Source organism: Purpureocillium lilacinum (genome assembly GCF_023168085.1).
Source record: "Purpureocillium lilacinum CBS 284.36 DNA, scaffold_4, whole genome shotgun sequence".
NCBI classification, from domain to species: domain Eukaryota; kingdom Fungi; phylum Ascomycota; class Sordariomycetes; order Hypocreales; family Ophiocordycipitaceae; genus Purpureocillium; species Purpureocillium lilacinum.
In genome coordinates, this window is record NW_027072114.1 from 5,009,578 (window position 1) to 5,031,823 (window position 22,246).

Consider the following 22,246-nt stretch of genomic DNA (forward strand, 5'->3'; position numbering starts at 1 on the left):
CTGCAGGGGCCACACTTCGCGCTAGCATGGGGCAGACCACCAGCCCGTTTGGACAAGGCCCACCCCCTCACCCCTCCCCCGACCCCCTTCCCCCCAAATCCACGACACACACCCGACTTGTCTGCATTCGTGCCGCCCATCCACTTCTGCCCCGTGACGACGATCTGCTGTGCTTACGCGCGCGCGTCAAGGGAGATGGCATGCTCGCATGGGGCCGTATGTCGGCAGACTGCCCCGACTAGTCACGCTCTCTCCGCTTAAGAGGACTGACTATAACCTGCCATTGTCGATAGCCGAGAGTAGCGCAGGCAACAACTGGGCCTCGCCGCGAGTTCATCACCACCAGCGGAAACCACCGGCGCCTGCGCAGCAACTAGGGGGTCGGCCTTTTGGACGACGTGCTGCATCGGGGACGGCGAGGGCGGAACACGAGCCGGCGCTAAGACAGCCAACAAATGTTCCTCTCGGCTTGTGCCTCCTTCGCAATGCATCCCTGGTCGAAGGCTAGTGTTTGCGTCTGATTCCGTCACAGAGCATGCTGTGGCCCGCCCACCCGACGCCGCGACGCCGCGACGCCGCAGGCGGGCAACACAGTGAAGTCCGCCTTCCGGAGGGGACGAATGAGCCTCGCGTAGACGGCCAATGCAGACGAGAAAGGTTTGCCACACTCGTTCTCGCTTTGTTGGTCGATGACAATGCGCATGCATCGGTGGTCGCAAAGTCCCTGTCTGAGCCCCTGTCAGTAGGACGGGCCGTGGGCAAGAATCCTTGCCGTTGACAATTGCCTCGCCCGAGCCGCCCCACCCACCAGGCAAAGCCCACGCCGCGCATGGCCCAAAGCCTGTTTGTCGTGCCTGTTGGTCGTGCCTGTTGGTCGTGCCTGTTGGTCGTGCCTGTTGGTCGTGCCTGTTGGTCGTGCCTGTTGTCGTGTGTGTTGTTGTCGTGCCTGTTAGTCGTGCCCGTGGATCGCGCCCGGACAATACTGCCCAAAGCTGCTCCTCTCGGCGCAGCCCCGGTGGCATAGCCCGTTCGGCACCGCCCAGGTCGGCGATAACTCGTCCAGGGTCAAAGGTATTGCGCACGACCCGGACGGCCGCTCTGGCGTTGTCGCCACGAGAGAACAAACGCCCATCGTCCTTGGCCGTACCCGTTGGTCGTACCCGTTGGTCGTGCCCGTTGGTCGTGCCCGTTGGTCGTGCCCGGGCAAAACTGCCCAAAGCTGGTTCTCTCGGCGGCCCCTGGCGGCGCCACAAGTTCGGTGACGCGAGAGTCGGCAATACATCGTCCAATACCGGCAGGGCCTGGCTGCGTGCACCCGGGACGGCCGCGCCGCCCTCGCTTGGTTTACGGGACGGATCGCTGGCGCTCTATCCGGCGGCCGCGATGAGCAGATTCGCCACCCGTCGATGCGGCAGCTTACCCCGATGCCACCGCTACTTTCACCCATGATGACCAGTCCAGCCCGACCGCTTGGCTCACAGTGTTTCCATACTCATGCGTGAGAGTGTTCTTAGCATCTGTAGCTCTGTGCATCCTGACATGGACAATCATCAGGGCTGCCTATCGGCGCGTTGGCAGAGAACACAAGGCAGGCTGCACCTCTGAGCCTGCAATGCCTTGCAAGGCAAGGTTGTCGCCGTCGAGCCAGTCTGTGCACTGCATCGTAGCAACCGCTCGTCTGCAGGCATGTGCTGGAGGGCAGTCCGTCCGGCTCGCGCCCCTTCCACTTTAAGCGAGGTGCAGAGGTACTGCAGCTGAAGGTCGCCTCTTTGAGGTCGTCCACGGCGGGCTTCTTCAACTGGCAATGCGGGCGCGCGCCTGATGACGAGCCATTACGCGGTGGCGATGGCCGCCACCGTGACTGACGGGGGGCGGGTGGCCGGACAGGACACAAGGATCACGAGCTTTGCGTGATGTCCGACCTGAAGCATGCCTAAACACCGATGGACGGCCGACCGGTGGGTGGCCGACTGAGCGCGCATCTGTGGAAGCATTACCATTAGCGTGCCGGCGGGATGGAGCGCGGTGCTGTTGGGTGACGGACGGGCTGGACTTTGTGTCTGCGCTCCTTTCGGGCATGTTCACGCGCCCTACTTGGCGAACGGTCGCATTGGCTGTCGTCTATTGCATGGCGTGTCAGGCAAAGTTGACGCTGGTGATGCTAGAGAGAAGTGTCGTTGGAATTATGCCGCCAATATGGCCTACTGGCTTAATTAAGCGCGCCTGGTGGCAGACTCGTAGCGGCCTGTCACCCGTTAGCCCCAGATCTCTCCCAAGGCAACCGGGCGACCAGGACAGGACCGCGCTCGGCGCACCCTGGCGTGGCATGTTCGACCAGCCTGCGCCAGTGACAGTGCAGGGCCGACGGCCACGGCCCTCGATTTTGGGGGTGCCCAAGGGCCCTCCCGCACCACGAAGTGTAGTCGGGCACTTTCCCATGTCGAGCCGTTGATGCTTGTCTTGGTGGGTGGACGGCTTGTGTCGCACAAGCGCCAACGCCGAGCCGGCCGCCTCTTTCCCGCTTGCGCCACGTCTAGGCGTCCTCGTAACAGGTTGATCTCCCCGCAGGCGCCACCGGCATGGTGGCCTGGCTCCCCGCTACTGGCCGCCTTGGGACAGCCGACTGCAGCTCCCTCCCCAGGCGGCGTCCAAGATCAGATCAGGATCGGGACGGGCATGACCCTCTTGACCACGCCGCCGCAGGCGAGCGGACCTGCATCCAAGTGGCACGTCCTGGGGTGCGTTAAGCAAATCAGCAATGCTCATGCCGCAGTGTATATAGCAAGTGCTTGCATGCTTGCCGTGCCGTATCATGGGGGCATTTGGAGGATTGACCGGCGGTGCTGCGCAGAACCGCGCCCTTTGTCGCTCTGATTGCTGTCACTGGAGTGTCGCTGGTGAGCCATCGTCGGCCCCAGAAGCGTGGTTATTTCACGAGCCACTGTATTGACCCTCCTGTCTGTCGACATCGACACATCAGGCTATGCGCAAGTGCCGCTGGCCCTGGTGAGCTGTTGCCCTCCGTTGCAAGGCTGTACGCGTCGCTGGAAAGACCCACCAATAGCGCAGCGAGCTGTTGTGCTTGAGCATCCTGCTCGTCTGCGCCTGCCGTCAGCACTGTTCAACATCAACTTTTGTACTACGCTACATGGCGGGTGCCGCGATATATCGCTGCCTAAGGTTGGGACGATTCTCCACAGTGACCGGACCATGATGACGAGCAGCGACGAAGAGCCCCCGAGCCACCAGGCGCAGCCGCCTTCGAGTACGGGTCAACCGACGCCGCAGACCCTCACGCCTCCTTCCACAGTCGACGAGGATCCAGGTTGTCCGGGCGAGCACATTCCATGGTATGCGAACAACGCAGATTTGTAATTGCCATTCTAGCGCCTGGTCTGTTGTCGGTACTGACTCTTGTTCAGCTCCCATGATGCAGACTCGGAGAAGCTGTGGTGTCTGCTAGAGAACTGCCCGGGAGGGCCCTTTGAGAAGCGTGAAGCTTTAGACTGTCACTACCAAACCTCGCACTTCCTCCACTGCGACCGCGAACACTGCCGCCGTACGGCTCCGTTCAAACTACGAAGTGATCTACGTCGGCACCTGCGGAGGACTCACCGAGAGACCATCGCAGAGGGTTACCGCGGAGAAATCGAAGGCTTCCCGGGCAAGTTCAGGTGTTACACCTGCCTTTGTCGAGTTCCGATTAACAACTGCGGAGAGGAATGCGTCAGTTGCAAAACACCATGGGAAGCCGAGAAACGCGAAACAAGAGGAGCCCGCCGACCGCGGGATGGTGGCCCCTGCGGGCAACAGCCTACTCCCTTGCCGGAAACGTTCAAACAACACAGGTGATGATCATGGTAGGCGCGACTACTTGTAACAAAGTTAACCGGCGACGGATTGTCCCAGGCAGCCTGCGACAGCATCGGGGAGGACTTGCTACAGACTAGAGAGGTCGACATACATGTTAACCGAGACGCGCTCGCGCGCAAGCAAGCGTATCCGTCTACCTCAGAGAATCTTTAACAATCACGTCTTGTAGCTCCAAGTACAAGTGCCCTTGTAGGCCTTTGTCTAGCCAACTCGACTTTGCCATGCTTTGCTTTGCATACCCGCCTCATCAGTGGTTCTCAGCGTGTTGATGGTCGGAAAACAGCTGGCGACCCCTCCTAGCACAAGGTGCCGCTAGCTCTACATGTGGTGCTCACTGTGTCTCACGATTCTTCCTGTGCTGTCACCACCTTCTCGGAGACTATACCGCCGTCATGGCCCTTTTTGTGAAGAAGAAAAGTGATCTGGAGCTTCAAGAGCTTAATCCGGTCGTCCCTAGAGACTACGTCAGAGTTGAAACTCGCTGTGTGAGGGGAAGACCAGACACGGACATGGTTTGGAGCTTACGGTGCCTGTCGCCAACGGTCAGCAATTGCACATCTCGTTAGTCTATTGACGCACCGCTCATCTCGCTCCTCTCGCTGCTGCTCTCCTTGCCATTGCTCCAGCAGTCTGGCAAAATTAGCTCGCATCGACGCCATCCTCAGCAGCACTGTGACGCACCTTTGCTCATAGGTCGGGTCGCTGATGTCCACGGGATTTTGAACATGATGCAGAGGATCAGAGCTGTGTCAATGTCAGTGGCTGCTGCCGCCTTGAACAGGCGAACAAACCTTGGAGTTATCGCGCTCCTGTGGGACGAAGGGAGGGCAGCAAGTGCTTGTGCGTGTGACAGCAGCTGGCCCTGCACATCTGGCTCGGGGTGCTGTGGAGGCCCCGCGCGGCCTTGAGGCGGACCGGCGAAGACCGCAGGGTTCGTGTGAGGTGCTCTGTGAGCGGCCGACAGGGGACGGCTCGACAGCGGGCTTGGAGGCATCTCGCGTGCTTGCGGGGAATAGAACATGGCGAACAGGACTCAGTCAGGAACGATTAATAACGAGAAGTACAGTAGCAATGAAGGAAAGAAAGATAGCAGTTGGATTGGATGGAATAGACATCTCGCCATGTCCTTGCCGTGTCGCCCTTTAAACGACCGATATCGCTCCGACAGACGGCTCAAAGGGATGATGACCTTCACCGGATAGCGAGCCAAGCAGAGACTCCTGCGCTCCCCTGCCGGTCGCAACCCCCACCGTAAGAGGCGACTGTCTCGATTCAAAAGCAATGAGGACGCTGGGGGACGTGTAGTAACCGGTTTGCACCAGCGGAATGCGCGCCGTCACACACGTCGAGTTGCTGCTGCGACAAGTCCAGGCCTGCTGCGCCTGTCAAGGCGAGAGACAAGTGGGACTCTAAGCTGGCCCAGGCCACAACCCTGCAAGCTCCGGGCCAGCACGCAAGCTCCGGGGCAGCATGCATCAAACACTCCTCAGTGATCGACGCCTGCTGCCTGCAGGCCCCACCTGCTCGCGCCCAGACCAGCCATGTTGGCCCTGAGCATTCTATTTCAGGCTCCGTGGTCTGGTTCATGGCTTGCCGTGACGACCGGGTGGCGGACAAGCGCGCCTCGGGTGAATGACCACGCACCTCGTACCTCCGCACAGGCAGGGCGCGCACAGACTATCTCGCCGATCGGTCTGAGGAGGAGCATGCATGGCCGGTCGATGAGATACCAGCCAAGTTGTCCCTGTTGCAGAAATTTATAGAAGGTCTCACGCTTTTTCGTGCGGGGTGACGCTGCATGCTTGCGGATGAGCAGCGATCTGCCGCCGCCTCGGAGGTTCTCATCCGACATCAGGACCGAGAGCGAACAGCAGCGACAAAGAAGGGACTCTTCCCCTGGACCTGTCGTTTCTGGTTGCTCGCGTCTCGGCTGGGAGGTGTGTAGCAATCATGATTCCATGGCAGCCATGGTGGTGCGCCACCCAGGCCAGGGACGCTGGGCGCCACGGTGATCGACAGCGGCTCGCTCTTCCGGCTTCCCGGCAAGCGGCAACAACAATAGCGTCCGTCTGCATCGGCCCACTACGAGCGAGGCAGTCGGCGACCTTCGCCTTCATTCAGTAGGCCGACCCCCGGGGGCGCGATCTTGGCTAAATGTTTGGAGCAGCTGCTTTGCCGTTTGGACGTCCGTCCTTTTGCCCCTGCCGGGTAGGCATCTACGCAGGCTTGATGTGACCTAGACGCGAGAAGGCGGGGGTGCATGCAGGTGCATCGACCGCCCTGCTCGCCGTCTGACTCGCGAATGGCAACGTAGCCGGGCCAAGACTGGCCGAAACCCCGCGTCAAGTCGACCCGCCTGCCGCCAGACAAAGAGCAAGTGGGCCGTGCAAGCGCTCGCGCGGGTCCAGACAACACCTCCGAAGGGCTGGTCCTTGACTGTGCGGCCCCTCAGGGCCGCACCCGGTCTCGCTGTGCGCCTGTCGGCGATAAGGCCTCTGCAGAACCGCGAATTTTGTTATCCCCATGTCTTCAGCGCCGCCTCTCGCGCGCTGGTCTGCCAGACTGCGCGTGTTGTCCCGTTGCCGGTCCGATCATGGGTGGCCCGCCTGCGGTCGCGCACGCACGCAACCCTGGCCCCACCTTAGCACCCTTGTCACTGCGCAGGGAAATGCAGAGGAGCGATCGCGATATTTCGTGGCCGGCCGCCGTCACCCGCGATCGTCGGCGAGAGCATGACTTGGCGTCTGATCTCTCCGTGGCACGCTGAGGACGCCCAGCGGAGCGTACGAGGCACGTGGCATCACATGAGGCACGGCAGACGCGTCTCCGATGCTGTTGCTGCAATGCCAGATACCTAGGGTCACATGCGTCGGTAAAGACGTCCCGCAATGTCGCACGTCGCAGCACCGCAGAGTCGCAGCGTTGGGCTGTCGCCACCCGGCGAGCCGTTGGCCAGTTGCCTGCAGGCAATGGAGCCTGCCGGTTGCGTTGCCGGCGATTGCCTCGTTGGATACCTGCAGAAGTCCTGGAGGGACTAGTCCTGCAGCCTGCCTGGGTGCAGGATCAACAGGCCCCCATCATCCGATGTGTGCCTCGGAGAGCGACGGGTGCCGCGGAGGCGCGCGCTCGATGCGGGCGTGTGAGCGACGTCGACACCGCGAAAGCATGGTGCAGCCCCGCATTCGAGGCACTTCGCTTAGTGCTGAGCGCCGACGAAGGGCGATAAAATTCTGCGCACGACACCACTGTTATTGGATACCGAGACGCTGGAACGCCAAAATGGCCAAGTAGGAGGACAATTTGGCGCCCTCCGCCAGGGCGCCTCTGCGCACCGCCCTTGTGACAATGCGCTACCACCCGTGCCACACCAGTTGTCGCTCTGCAATCGGTCTCAGGACTGACACGCACAACCGATCGTTGATGGCGAAGGAGACATGTAGTTGGAATTAGCTTGCCGAGCGCTTGCAGACCGCGGGATCTGCCGAAACTAGATTGATGTACGATCATGCGGGACCGGACCGGTGCGTTGCGTGGCCGACCTGGCGCGGCGCGACACTTCTACTGTCTACGGGAGGGGTGCAATACGTTCTGCCAGTCGAGCCATCTATCCTCTTTGCAAGAGCTGTCGCTCGATGCGTCCGTTTGGCAGGCGGCGCGCACGAAGTGGGCCCGTGGCTCGGGGGAGGGGGAGGGGGTAGGGGCCAGCTGTCAAGCCCAGTCGGGGGGAGTGAAGACAGGGCGCGCGATCTCGCCGCCCCTGAGCCACCACGAACTTCCCACCCCGGCGCTGTTGGACGCTGCAGCCAACAACAGACGGTGTGGGCGGGGGGCTTTGGCGGGCTAAACCGATGATGTGCATCCAGGACGCGAGCGCGCAGCAGCGGGGGTGCGCCGGCGAAGTGGGGCAGACAAGGATCCTCGTATTCGCCATCTGAAAGATCACTACCACTGTACCCTAGACCAGGAGACTCAACCCATCCCAAATGCATTGCGCCCGAGCGCCTCACTAATCTCCTCCTTCAGTTCGGCGACTCCAGTGGGAAGGGAGCTCAGCATGATATACAGATGCATCTGTACTTGAACCTAGACAACGTCCGATGCTGGTAGGGCGACAAAGACTTATCGGAAGTGAGGATGATATTGAGTCCTGAGACAATGACTCGCGGCATTGAGCATACTGGTCGAAGGACCAAAATAGGGAGGGATATCTTTTCATGCTACCTGTCTATACCGATGGCTGAAAGGTAAGGGTCGGGTCCACGGTGTCTTGGTCAGGCAAGGGATACGTCGCCACCAGTTGCTTGATACTGTTCCACACCTCCTGCACTTTGTCTTTCTCCCTGTACAACATGTTAGACTACTGCTTTGCACCAATGCTCTCTCCAGCTTACTCGTCTTTGCTTAGGAACAATTCATTGACGCTGTTTGCAACTGTCAGATGAGCATGCATGACGACAGGACATGTGACATACAGTCGTTGGGCTTCCTTTATTCTGTGAGTGTTAGATGCCACATTCTTCTTCAGTACCCTATGGCGCTCCAACGTACTGTGAGTCTTGAAGCGCTACCAAGTCTTCCAAGCTAGGGAGCTAATTAGCGGCGAGGCGTTGAATCGATCATCTGCAGTATTGCTTGCCTAGCAACTCGTGTGTGCAAGGAATCGTGCTGGCTGCTGTCACCTGCCCTGCATGCTTGTCAGCAGATGGCAAGTACAGATTGCCAGACGGCTCATGCGATATACCACATGTTGCTTGGACCCTGCGAGCCATATGTGCCGCCCTGGCGAGTGGTCTGCTGCGCCATCATGCTCTTCAGAGAACTGGACATCTCGGCATGTGCCGGTCTTGAGGGCATACCACTCCCTGACACTTTTCTGACTCCTTGTGGGGATATCCGGACGGGCAAATTTTGCGCTCCATGTTTCCACTGCGGCTGTGGTGCGCCTCTTCTGGCCAAGATGGCCTGAATAATCTCGGATTGTGACATGGCGTTGAGTGAGGCCGGGAAGAGATTTGCCTTGGTTGTAGCTTGCATGCTAGGTGTATTTATAACACTAACCAGTACGCCTAGCGGGCGACTCGGCCATTAGACCACTACCAGCTACTTGCTGTTTCTTTTGTCAAAACTTGACATACAGTACAGTACAGTAGACAAAACGACCCAGAAACTAGCTGAGATGCCAGTTTCTGATACGCATGTCGCGGCCGTCCTGAAATCCTGTCCGAGGCGCCCTTTCGATACAATACTGTACCGTAACTTGTTGCGCAGTATTCTAAACTCAAATGTGGAAAAGTGGGCAAACGACATGGTGACAAACAGCTGCAATTGTTCAATTGTTGCCTTGGCGCGGCACTATGGACCACAGGGTAATTTGCGCCAATAGTCTCGAACCGCCCTGACCACGGTGCAAAACACACCATGGGGTGGCGCATGGCAATTTGGTACAGTTGTAGCCTTCCTGAATACTGCGGCATGTGACTGCAAGTGGACGGATGGGGAAGGGCAGGGTGGAGACACACTGACGATCTCGCTGAGCGAAATAGTGCCATATGCGGTGACCGGTCTCTTGCATGCATGCGCCGAAAAATGACAAATAGTGACAATGGCGGGAAAGTCGTTGCCCCATCAAAAACAAGCGTCGACAACTGTACTGTACTAATGAGGGCCGATACAGGACGGATAAATAAGACAGGTCCTTCCTCATTCGCACAGGCAATTTCGCACTTCCTGGGTGTCCGCTTGTTGCCTTCCTGACAGCAATTCGCAGACGCTACGCAGGATGAAACAAGTTCGCCAACACAGTCTTCAACAGAAGGCCAAAGCTCGCAGAAGCGGCCCGAAAGCCCTTCAAAAAGCAAAGAACCTTGGCGCTCTCGCAAACATTACCACCTTCATGGGCTACTGGGACCCAACACACCTGCGATTCCGGATCGCGGTGCATGTTCCGGAGGGAGAAACACCACCAGATGTGAACAGCTTAGTAAGGCACTACGTTGGTCTAAAGAATTCCTCATTAATCTGTGTAACAGATCGAGGACGCACTTGCGGAGTCAGACTCTCCAGATCCGCGACGAGGACATCAGACACTGCCTTACTCAACGCGGTCCACTCGCCGATCGAAGCGGCAGCAGGCATTGCGAGAGATTGAGAGGGCTGGAACGCGTACCCCACCGCAGCCACCGCCTACTGTAGCCACTACTCCTTGCACCTTCCTGGGCTCAAGCCCAGACGAGGCGCAACAACGCATTACGGACGGAAACAGCGACTCCGACCGACAGAACCGTGGCTTCTCGAGCTTCCTCGACGCCGACAAGACGTGCAACGATGATTTTGTCCCTCGAAATGGCGCACAGACCCCAACAGCTCATGTCCCCAATTCGATTCAGCCGACTGAAGCGTATCAGAACCACGACCCGGCAACGGTCGAGGCGGGGCAACCGGCGGGCAGGACCTGGCTACAGAACGCCTCGATTGATGAAATAGAAGCGAGCTACTCGAATGGATTACTTGCGAGCGAGAATACGGCAGAAACGCAGCCAGCCATTTGCGATTTGCGTAGCACGGATACGAACACAATGGTGCTCTTAGGGAGGAATGTTGAGCCAGCTCGCCGTGTGTCCAGAACGGCATGGCGACATCTGGCTCGAGATTCATTGCTCTTGCTAAACAACATGTTACAGTATCTTCCTAGAAGAGGAGAACAACTTTGTCCGGGATACGCCCTGACGGAACCTGATATCGGCTAAGTGGCGCGACTTTGCTCCAGTGGGCTAGTCGCCATGTAGTGCTAGAGGCTTGTATGGACAATTTCGACGGCCGCCACTCATGTGGGTGGCGGGCGGCGGTGATCGAGGCAGACCACAGCGCAAAGTAGGCATAGCAAATTGGGGAGGAGGCAACAAGACTGTCCAGGAGTAGACCGTAAACAGATATTGTGCACCACATACGCGAAATCGTGGCTAGGATGCCTCACTGCCGGTGCTTGCGTACCTCGTCGGCGTAACTGAGCCAATTTCACCGAGCTCATGAGTGACCTCTCTCGCTGGACTTTGTGGTGGAGGATCGATAAAGTACTCATGATGCCGGCGTTGCCCCCTGCCAACTCAGAATTTAAAACATGAGGGAAGGCCATATTTTCATTATGCAGCTCCGCCCGGGATCGAGACCATGATGAATACCTTCATCGCTGCGAGAAATTACAACTTCATTGACAAGCGGTGGCATATTGTCTTTGCGTCCGCTGGGGACAGCAAACAAGTGCATAAGCACCCAGCTTCCATAGACACCCGTTGCCACGCAATATACCGTTACCGAAGGTCACCTCAGAGAACCCCAACACGCCGGAAGCTACTGCCAGTACAGAGTTATTAGGAGACTACTTGACTCAGGTGCTTTGCTTGAAGCGACTGCGTAAAGCAATGGACCCTTCAACCACATGCTCGGAAAGACGGCCATGAGGAAGCTTTCACATCTGCCGGGTGAGGTGCCCCTTTCTGCAGACATTTGGAGCCGGCGTGAGCTTCGATACGCACACATCGCACAGGATACATATGCCGCCTACATGCGCTATGGCAGCGTGAATTTCGGCCAGGATCGGGCGTTGGAGCCGGTTGAAGTCGGCATCGATACAGATGGTGTATTGCGGACCGATTGCTGGGGCGGATCATGGTGAACTTACTGGTTGATAGCACGTATTCGAGAGATGGCGTCTACGGGTCTCGCCCGCTGCCGCACAGCAGGGCAGTTGCTTCTGTTGAACGATACGAAAGACACAGAGACGGTAAAGGAGACTCGAACGAGCAGAGTATTTCGTTTCTACGTCGACTTTCAATGCGAAACGGATACAAAATATGGTGCTTGCCTCGTCCTCTCTACGCCCACCCGAGCGTGATGGCTATCGACGTTTGCGCGAGGGGAATACCGGCGCTTCTCCGCCTCGCCCGTGCGCTCACATTTGCATATAGTCTGGAGCGCGTGAGCTGCGCAATGCGGCAGTGTCGCAAACTTCACATGCTTTGTGATCGTGGTGTTACTTACTGCCCAAGCGTGCCATTCTATTGATTCATAGGATGAGAGATCGCAACTCATTCTTGGTACGTCCGTAGACATGCGGGACCTGCACGAACAGGTTGGGGACATGGCGCTAGCGAAGAGGCTGACTCTCAGGATATATTCCGTGATGACCGTTGAGAGGCAGGAGCTTAGGCGTGCTTGTTTGCCTCAAGGCCTGGCGAAATACCACACTCTTGAGGTCGCAACTGAAGCCGGATACGTGCGTCTTGCTACTGTTTTTTTTGTAAAACTATTATGCACATTGTTGCCATACGTCGAAGGAAGGTGAAAGCATCCCAAGTAGGCAGGGTAATGCAAGCATGACCAGCTTCCCGAGATACTGTGCATCACCGGCGGTGAAGGCTCGTGACAAGATATTAGGCAAATATATGACCAACCCCAGCTAAGAACGAGGTGATAGAGGCATATAACGGTAACGCAAACAGCCAAGGATGCTAGAGCCACCCATGCCCCCGTTCGTGGTGCCTGCGTATAATTTAATCAGTTACAAGCACGTTCAGTTGGCCTGGAGACTGACATTGTTCGTAGTTACTCGTCATAATGTCAACGCATGTTCCTCCTGAATTAATTTCCTGGGTCTCTGACTTTCTACAGCCTTCGACCCAATCGACGGAATAAAAATAAAAATGCCTGTCTCCTCCGTCAAACAGTTCCACCGCTATGTCACTTTGCGGTGTCATAGCTGTCTGTCCGTGATTTTTGCAAAAAGACTTCGCAAAACTGCTTTGCGTATTATTCACAGTCAAAAAGGCACCGTTGTCGTGGCATCTCTCAACCGAAACAGTTGAAGTAGCTGGTGATCGACTTCGAGTTTCCGAGGTCACAACAGAGGCGCTTTTTGAAGTAATTGACGAAGGATTCACAGGAGACGGCTCAGACTGCGAAATAGAGCCCACATGGTCCTCTATTAACACAGTCGTAGCGGCATATGAGTCGGGTTTGGTGCCCGATGGTCCTAAGTTGGCGCCAGTACGAGATCCGAGGCTGTCAGTGGTAGGTTTACATGCAGAAGCACCCCCAACGCTGATGGTAGCAGTGCCGGATGATTGTGTAAGTGCATTCCACAGGTGCAGCACTTTGGTGCAACTGGTCGATGTCGACCAACTTCCCGGTGAAGACAAAGAGTTCGTATAAGGGACGCTGTAGGTATCTCCTGGGGACACAAAAGCAGTGTTTATTCCGGGATTAAGATCCAGTATGGCCTGGTAGTCTTGGAGGCCCAGTACCCTGGCGGCTTCGTCAACGGTATCGTTTCGCTGGACTATCCAAACGTTAATACTTGTCGTACAAGTCGCGGCACCGAGTCCACTAAGACTCAACAGAGTCAGAAGTACCATGTTCATTCGGGCGACTCTTAGGTAATGGGAAAGCAGGCGAGTAGAGTCGAGTCTCGGTTGGGTTAGTGGATTTCCGCAGGTTTCGCTCGGTGCGCCTTTATAGAATCGAACGGTGACTCGTGAGAGGTCCGTTCCGGAACTTGTCACCGCATGCATGTACTGTGATGTACAGTAGGGTCCGTATTAAGCGTCCCGTTTTCCACTCACTGTAAGTTTATAACGGCGTCCCATTTTGGCCGAAAAGTGGGGCCTGCCTGGCTTATGCCAAAGTTCCATGTATCTCTAACCATGAGGCGTCGAGTTTCGATCGACAGTTCGCTCATTTGAGGCCATGCCATCCCAAAGAGCTGTCAAGTATGTATGCATGGTTTTCCTCCTCAATTCCGTCTTTTCATTGACTTCCCTCCGCCTGACATGACGCATTCTAGCTGATCTGATTCTGGGGGCAATTGGGCAGAGTACAAGATAGCCTCGGTCGCAAAGTGACATTACCCCACTTTAAGCCAAAATGGGACGCCGTTATAAACTTACAGTGAGTGGAAAACGGGACGCTCAATACGGACCCTACTGTATTGTATGTAGTTTACAGTGGTCATACAGTATTGTACTCCATCGATCACTGGATTACTAGGGTGTGGGTGGAAAAAGCTGATATGGCAGCTGCTTGTGGCAGTGCACGTGGTCCAGAAGCACACTAACGGCCGAACTTTCTCTGATTTGAAGGATGTACCATGGCGGGCCATGGTCCATACCCAGATGTCGCCATTTGGACTGAGCCATTCGTTGCTTTACCCCAAATGCGTAATGAATGATCCTACAGCAATGCAATACGGCAAAGCCATTGGCATGCACAAAGCCTATGCACTTCAGACAGAATCGGGAAGCCAATATAAAATGATACTTGCACCCAAAATGCTCCGGCAGATCCCACGCAATCACTACAATGAAATACACATATGACATACGATGAACCGACTTATACGTTTTGGTCGGAGCAAGGCGGTCGTCGCCGCGAAAGCATCCATTCTAGCCTACGTGGATGCGCACCCATTGTCTGACTTCGAACCGATTGGCCATCTAGGAACGGCGTGGGTCGGACTGCACCGCCAAAACTCGAGCAGGCAATTTGTCATGGTACAGCAATGTCGCCAGAGCATACTTACTGGCTTCCGCCGAAATATCCAATTGGCCCACCTGAATATTGCTCGACCGATTGCATTATACAGCTCATCAGACGAGGTGCATCTTGCCTATGAGTACCTGGAGCTAGAGCTTCAAGATCTTCTACCTTTATCCGACACCGAGGTTGCATCAATTCTATCCCAGGTGAGAGCCACATTTTGAAGCCAATACGCTTGTAGTTACTTAGTACGACTGCGAAGGTGATGGCGGCTATAGAATATCTCGTTCAGCAACGCGTTGCGTTTCGTATTGAAGCAATTCGGGTGTCTGCGAGTGGCGTGGTTAAAATAGGTATGAAGGTGATTATACGAGTAAGATACGATGACTGATGCATCCTAGTCCCAGATTGGAACTTCGAGACGACTATAGACAGTACAATGTGGCATGCCAATTTGGCTTACGTGGCTTCACATTTGGAGAGTGTTGCCACCGGCTTAGCTGTTGGAAACAGGCTTGACCCTTCATTCATGGAAGAACTGAAATTGGGGCTTTTGCCGAGTAGTGACGTACGGATAAGTAAAACTCCATGCCATTGGCTGGCTACGACTACTGATCAAATAATAGCACCCGTTTATATCACATCTAAATGACCCTGTCTTGCTGAAAGACGCCTGCAGGTTTGCACTTCGGAAACAGCTCATCTCTGCCCGGTGCTGTAGCGTTGCTTCGTCAAGCTTGAGGATGAACTAGCTGGCTAGATTAGCAGCCCAAGTCTCCACGACGCTTGCATGATATCAGTCAAGAAACCTTTTATCTTCAGACGCAAATTTAGTCAAAAATCAACCTGACTACGAGCACAAGAGCAAATAAAAGCGCTACTGTTGGGCCTAGGGTTACCGAAGCACTGTTGTCTATGGGCGGGGTTAGAGACGGAGTTATTGACAGTGGGTTAACGACTGATGGCCGGAAGGCGGTGTGATTTGCCGGAATACCACTTGAAGCTCCTCCAGTGGTCAAAAGGAACGCTGCTTGGGTCTCGACAGTGGCGAGTGCATATCTACATGTGGATGGCTGGGCGAGGACCCCGCTATTTATGGTTAGTCGCTTGAGACCCCTTACTGCAACAAGAACATACGTGGTGCTGAAATGCTGGGTATTGTGGCAACGAAGTTTCACATTGTCAACGGTCATCGCACTTGGGGTAACTCGTAATAGCAGGTCGTGAAAGGACGGCTGCGCCATATATACCGTGATGTTGATCAAGATCAGCTACTAGTATAGGCAGTGGTTAGTGTGCCCATGGGGATGTTCATTTGTCTCCATATTGACATGTTTTAACTGACACAGCCACTGCAGGGCTACTGGCGGTCTTCTCAGGACCGCAGTGCAATGCATGGCACATATAGATCCTGCCAGATTGGAGGCGAGTGTAGCAAGCAAAAGTCTGCATGGGGTATATCTTGCAACCAAGCATACTGAGTGAATGATGGGCTTCAGATCAAGTCCACAACTGGCGAACTACTTACACGATGCTCAATTTCTCTATGGATGATACAGCACCATCACTATGCAAAACCTTGGGTTACTAGATGATATTCGATACAAAGGAGCTACAAGCGCGTTCGGGTTAGTCCGTGACCTAAATAAGTATTCGACGCCCCTGACAGTTCGAATTCTCGCCCTGGATTGTTACCTGACTGGACCATAAACCCTGCTCAGTAACGCTGCCGTGTAATATGGCCTTGCAAGAAATAAACTGTGCGAAATCATCTAAAGAGTTCCGGTCGAGCATACGGGTAATCGCACCGGAGCATGCTTACCGAGGCCGTCAGGTTTATACTCCATGGTCATCGGCAGTCACGGTGATGGAAGTACTATATTCCGTACAAGTAGACCGGTGGATATTCCATGGAGTTAGAGTCGTAATTAAGGATCGACTCCTGTGGGATTTACCAGAGGTGGACAACTTGTTATGGGTTTTCGACGACGGGCGCCAATTGAAGACATGGCAAGGAATCTCGCAGCGCCCCCGCTTTGATGACGAGTCAGAGTATGAGATAGAGGCTAGTATTGGTTATCATCGCTCCGTATCTGGCAACGTCTTCGTCGGGGTGAAATGGCGGGGCTATGAGTGCCCTACATGGGAGCTGGAAAGCGATCTACTACAATGTGGAGAGTTAGATGAGGACGACATGTGTAGTAACGTTGGCGATAGCGAGTGAAATAAGTTTGTTACACTTCAGTGATCTACATATGATGAACATGTTACTACGTGATTAAAGACCCCCAATGTGCTTTGTCCTAGAACAGCGGCGGGATCCTCAAGACCCCAAATGCTAGTCTGGTTGGTAGTCCAGCTCCCTCAACTCGAAGTTCCTGTGAAGATAGCTGCGAACGACTCGGCGCAGACTGTCACGCACTCCCCCTTCAGCGGACACTGCGATCCGGTTAGCGATGCAAGTGCAAACAGCTATCTCGGCTTTTCGGATGTAATTACCAAGAAGAAGTGTCCTTTCGGGCGCTACTCCGGCATTTGGGCTCCCTTGCAACTTATCAGATGCGACTAAGTGCGCCGTGTCTACCTTGCTGTCACATGATGCAGATGGGAAGTGTTCCTCCCGTATCGCCGGCATTCTGGTCGTACTGGGTACGAAATTTCCAGTAGCTTCGTTTTCGAGGATAGACTGGACGTCCGCTTTACCTGGATATAAGGTACATCGACCATGCACTTCCCGTTGCATGTCAGTCTCTGTGTAGACGGATATGCGCAGAATCTGCAGACAGTAAGTATGAATCCTACGAATCATACCAGACTCAGAGCCTTACATAGCTCCTTTGGGCTCTGTCTTCGTATAGGATGGCGTCGATGACAGGTTTAAGTGCCTGACGAAGATCTGAAATGGTCAGCATGAATCAAGGTAGAAGGCAACTAGCTTACGTATGGTTTGGCCCTGCCAAATGAGATGAATTCGTTTCGTGTGGCTTTTTCTCTCCTTGTAGTTGTGAAATAGCTGCTTAAGGTACGGCAGCATGGGTACAACACCGAAGCCAGTTGCAAACAGAAGGACGCAGTCAAAACCTCGCGTGGGAACACAATGACCATGAGGGCCACTGAAGAATGCCCTTGATGCTATATGCTGAGCCGAATCCATCTCGGCTCGGCGATGCAACCTTCTGGTAAAGCCTGAACGCGGCTGAATGACGAGATCCAAAGATTTTTGTGGTTTCGATGACCACGATGCGACAATAAATGGGTGACTCGAGAGGAGAGACACAGAAGGTACCCACAGGTTGAGGTATTGACCCGGCTCAACTGTGAGCGGCCGGGAAAATGATATTGTAGCCAGAATAACCTCATTGTCTAGCCGGACGAGAATACGAGGCCACTGATAGCCCCATTTCTTATTACGATAGAGCGTTAGACCCGTATAGATTATCGCCAAAGCAAGAACAACTGAGCCGTATATAATCAGCGCAGTCCAAGTAAAGTCCTTGATAGACATGAGGTGCTTGGACGTTGCGAATACAACACCGATGGCGAACATCTGGTGAATACGGAGATACGGTTCGTAAGCCCACTTCCGGAACAGCGGCATAGAAAGAACAGCGAGACAAAGTATGAGAGCTGCACCCTACCGACACTGTAAGTAATACATACTCCTTCGAACGAGCTGTGCGGGGTGAGAGGAGGGAGACGTACGGTCAGAGCATAGACCCTCCCCACATAATCCGCGGTGAGCATGCCGTGCGCGGCGAATATCACACCGTGAGAAAGTATGTGGCCAGCCGCCATCAGGCCGCAGGAGCGGTGGATACGCCGAAATGACTCCAGACGGATACCCAATGCGTCGGAAATGAAGCTCAGATGTGTTCCCAGAAAAAGGGGGGCCATGTTGACAAGGCCCATATTGCCCGCGCGACCAGCAGCTTGGGTCCATGACTTGACGCCATACGTGACTGCCGCAATATTACCGGCAAGGTAAACCATATGAGCCACAACGCTTGCAATTGTCCATGGACCGAGTAGACGGTGGCGATTAACGAGGTATCGGTATACTATTGTTCTCCCTGCAAATACAACGAGGCTTTTCGCGACAGCGATGGCCTGTGGAGCCACATTGTTTGCAAGGACAATGGCGAGGAAAACCCCAAGGCTACAAAAAGCGTAAATCTCCGTTGGGTTCATGGTATTGGACTGGATTCGACGCCGTCTCTCTGGGGAGCTGTGAAGCGCAGTGAAGTATTTCGGATCCCTCTACATCATAAACCGTCGTAGACTGCCGTGAACGGCCACAGCACTGCCGTAAAAGCTCAACTGGACATGTCCAAAACGAGACACCCTTAGAAAGGCGGATGCTAAGGCGAAGGTTTCAGTATAGTATGTGAATATAATAGCAGTGTATCCTCAACCGAACACGATGGCCACGAGTAACTGTGCCTACTTGATGCAATGGGCGGCCGAGAAAACGAGTGCTCTCCGGATGCTTCGCTTTATTGGTCAATACGCCAGGAGTACAGGAAAAGTCAGGGGCTCGGAGACCAAGCATGGCATGTGCAGAATCAGCAATTTTCTTCGGACCATGCCCGGAAATTGGCACGCCGGCTCCTGGACAATGTGGTATTGAGGGATGCATTTGATCCTATCTTGGAAGTCTCGGGCTTAAGGGACGGAATGCGGATCAGCACCTTACACAAGTTATTTGGAACCAGGTGCTACGAGGTGTGTTACCTGCTTTGAAATCCAGACATAACACTTATAATCGACCTCAGGAGGCAGCAAATTATCTTGTTCGCGTTGTAGCCACGTACTCCGAGATCGTCGGAAGCAAAGAAGAGATGAACAAACTAGCTCCAGAAGATGTCAGAGCACTGGAGCTAAGATGCCCCAGGGTCTGCTCACAAGATGCGAACGAGATAAAAACGGCAACAAGCAAAGGTGAAATTTTCCGGGCTTTTAGTCAAGCAGAGCGAGAGCAAATGTTGGAAAAAATCTTCTCATTCAATTACATTATCCCTTCTCTACGTACGTTCTTCCAGGATATGTACGTACTTGATGACTGTGCGACAAGCATGAAGTATCTTCTGAAGCCAGGTCGAGAGACGATTCGCAGTGCTCTTCAGCGCATCTTCAACATCCAGGAAGGCCGGCAGCGTCAAGCATCAGGCTCCTCCTTCGACGAGGCGATTCAGGTCTTATGGGCGTTCGCCTTGAGGAACTTCCTAAAATTACCTAAGCCCTCCGGAAGAAGAGATGGCAGGCGTCTTGCAAAACCATTAGCGGAGGGAGCAAACCACGAAACAGTACGAAATTTCGCCAAGCTAGCCCACGACCTAGGGTTCCGGACGCGCGAGATCGAGCGCCTTGCGCAAATAGTTCCAGCTGCGGTCGAAAATACCCGGGAGTCTGGACTGGGTAGCAACCTAACGCGAGACGATGGAATACGCGAATGTTCCACTTTTGACCCGAATCCTATGTTGGTGAAGTCTGGCGAGAACAATTCGCAGCTGCAGCGACGCTGTGGTCGCCTACGGTACGACACGTACTGCCGAATCCAGGAGTTGCTTGTGAAGGACTTTCTGCAACAAGATTATGGCGGACCTCGAACCGACGGTTCAGATATTGCACCATTCTTCGTAGTCAGATCTCAGTATCTTGCTTTTTTTAACATTTCTGGCCAGTGCCAACAGCACCACGCCGCCAAGACAGCCGAAAATGAGAAGGGTACTATGGCCGTTATGCGGGGAACAAATCCAACCACTCTCGTACAGAGCGTTTTAGAATCCAGAGACGACACAGCTTCGGAGTATTCAGATCTAACCGTGGTGTCGCTTGATACGGGGCCGGTGAACGAGGAACACTCATCCCCTCTGCCGGGGAAAACAATGCCTCATGAACAGCAGCGTGCCGCCCAGGTAGCGTTCAAGGGATTCAAAGACAACGAATTCATTACGTCTTACCTAGTCGATGCGGGGAACCCAGAGGCGATATGGGCTGTCGGGCGAGATTTTATCACGCGGGACAATATGAAGCTCTTCTCCACCGCATTACGACCTATCAACCTAGAGGAGTGCGCAGACGCGGCCAAAGACTCAGGATTGAACACCATCATTGTACTTCCTGCGCATGACTTGGAAATTTCGCCTGCGATTCGAAAGGCTGCCGGTAGGCTACGAAGAGTGGAGTAGAGGAGCTTAAGCCACAACTACGATGCGTCGTATGCGTAATGTGACAGGTGCTACGCGACATATATCAAAAGCCAGTTCAAGTGTTTTACAGTAACCAAGCATTTCTAAACGTTGAGGCCGATAAGGCATTATACTATGATTTGTTTAGCCCTTCCTGTATCAAGTCGTCGGCTCTAGTAGTGTAAGCACATTCAGTGCATGCGGTATCCGCATGGCTCAAAAAGGCATCCTTGGCCATATCCTAAATTGCTATGGCCCGCCTTCACTGTTATGCGTGGAATACTGGAGCGAGAAAGGCTGGGTTGCTTAGTAGCAAGTAGTCTACGAGGAGAGGTCATCTGTAGTGTGGATCAACTGTCCGTAGGAGCTTCGCTTCGCAGACACGGACAAACCGTCAAGGGCAGAAAGGCTGGTAAAAGAGCTCGACCGGAGCCAATCCTCCTCCCACGCATCTTAACACCGACGCCGCAAAGGCGATCACTGCATTTTACTGTAGGATGATATTTACGATAGTTCTATGATGGCTCTATACGTACTACGCTCTGTGTACAAATACTGTCTTCAAGTTGGCTTAGCCACTGCCTAGCGTAACCTTTTGCGTTTGGCCAGAGGCTCGGAAACCTGGGAGGGGCGAGGCCGTTTTCTATGGTCGATCGTCCCAAAATATGCTTCGGTAGCTTGTCGCTTGGCCAGCCATTCCAAGGTAAAAGGAGAGGCGCTGATGTTGCTAACAGAAGACCCTTCTTGAAGAGTAATTTGAAACGGCTGCTGACGGTTGGGAACTTGAAATCGCACAGTTTGGCTGAATGGGGCGTACTTCTCGTTATCGCGGTACTTTCCAAAGCAAGCAGTGACGGCATCGCCTTGACACATGAAAGAGGCGGACCCATCAGAAAGCTGCGCCATGAGCGCCAAGAACCCAGCGCTTCCAGGTTTTAGGCGGCATGAAATATTGCCTACACACTCAAGAACACCAGAGACGAATTGCGGTGGCTCACATTCGTCTAATGCGAAGATGAAAAGTTCAGCTCTGATCTGCTTTGCAAGACGCCTCATGAGACACGACCCGAGTGATGCTTCGCGAGCCATTCTTCCAATTTCGACCATGCTGCTGACGTCATCCAAAGCAGGCTGCTTTGCATCAAACTCAATATCGAAACGGTAGTATCCTTGCCCATCTGCGTCGTTGTGGTGGCTCAACAACTGTCTCCACGCGGCACCGGAGTCACTTTGCTTCCAAAAAGCACGAAATAACCTTGCGGCAAATGTGTTTCGCAGCATATTGCCAGAAGCACTGGATTCTGTGCGCTTTGATGGCACTGAGCCAGTCCCTAGCGAAACAACTATGCTTGGTTTTGGCGCGGTCGGGAAGAGAGCTGCAGTTTCATTCATAGCTATTGCTGCAGGGTTGTTGAAAGTCAGGCCGCCATCTTGAAAAGTTCCGACATTTTTAATGCAATGAGGGGTGAAATAGCTAAGCCTGACGTCAGAATCCCACTGCCTTGCCGGAAAAAAAGGGAGTGGGGAGCCGGAAAACACTTACTATGGGGCTGCTGTGCAGCATCGTAGACTGTTCTTGCGTTAGATCAGTTTGGCAATGCAGACCAAGGAAGACATACATTTCCCAGAGTGGGATTTCCTTGGCTGCTCTTTGG

At 54.4% G+C, this 22,246-nt stretch overlaps 1 protein-coding gene across 1 annotated transcript; it reads right to left on the minus strand.

Moving 5' to 3' along the window:
- Positions 1 to 8,098: 8,098 nt before the first annotated feature.
- On the minus strand, positions 8,099 to 8,700 carry PLICBS_006579 (uncharacterized protein; the record flags this gene model as incomplete). Its single annotated transcript, XM_065600999.1, has 5 exons — positions 8,099 to 8,213; positions 8,265 to 8,294; positions 8,346 to 8,366; positions 8,422 to 8,454; positions 8,615 to 8,700. 5 exons carry the CDS (start codon positions 8,698 to 8,700, stop codon positions 8,099 to 8,101), a joined length of 285 nt encoding a protein of 94 aa, XP_065457071.1.
- Between the last annotated feature and the right edge of the window lie 13,546 nt (positions 8,701 to 22,246).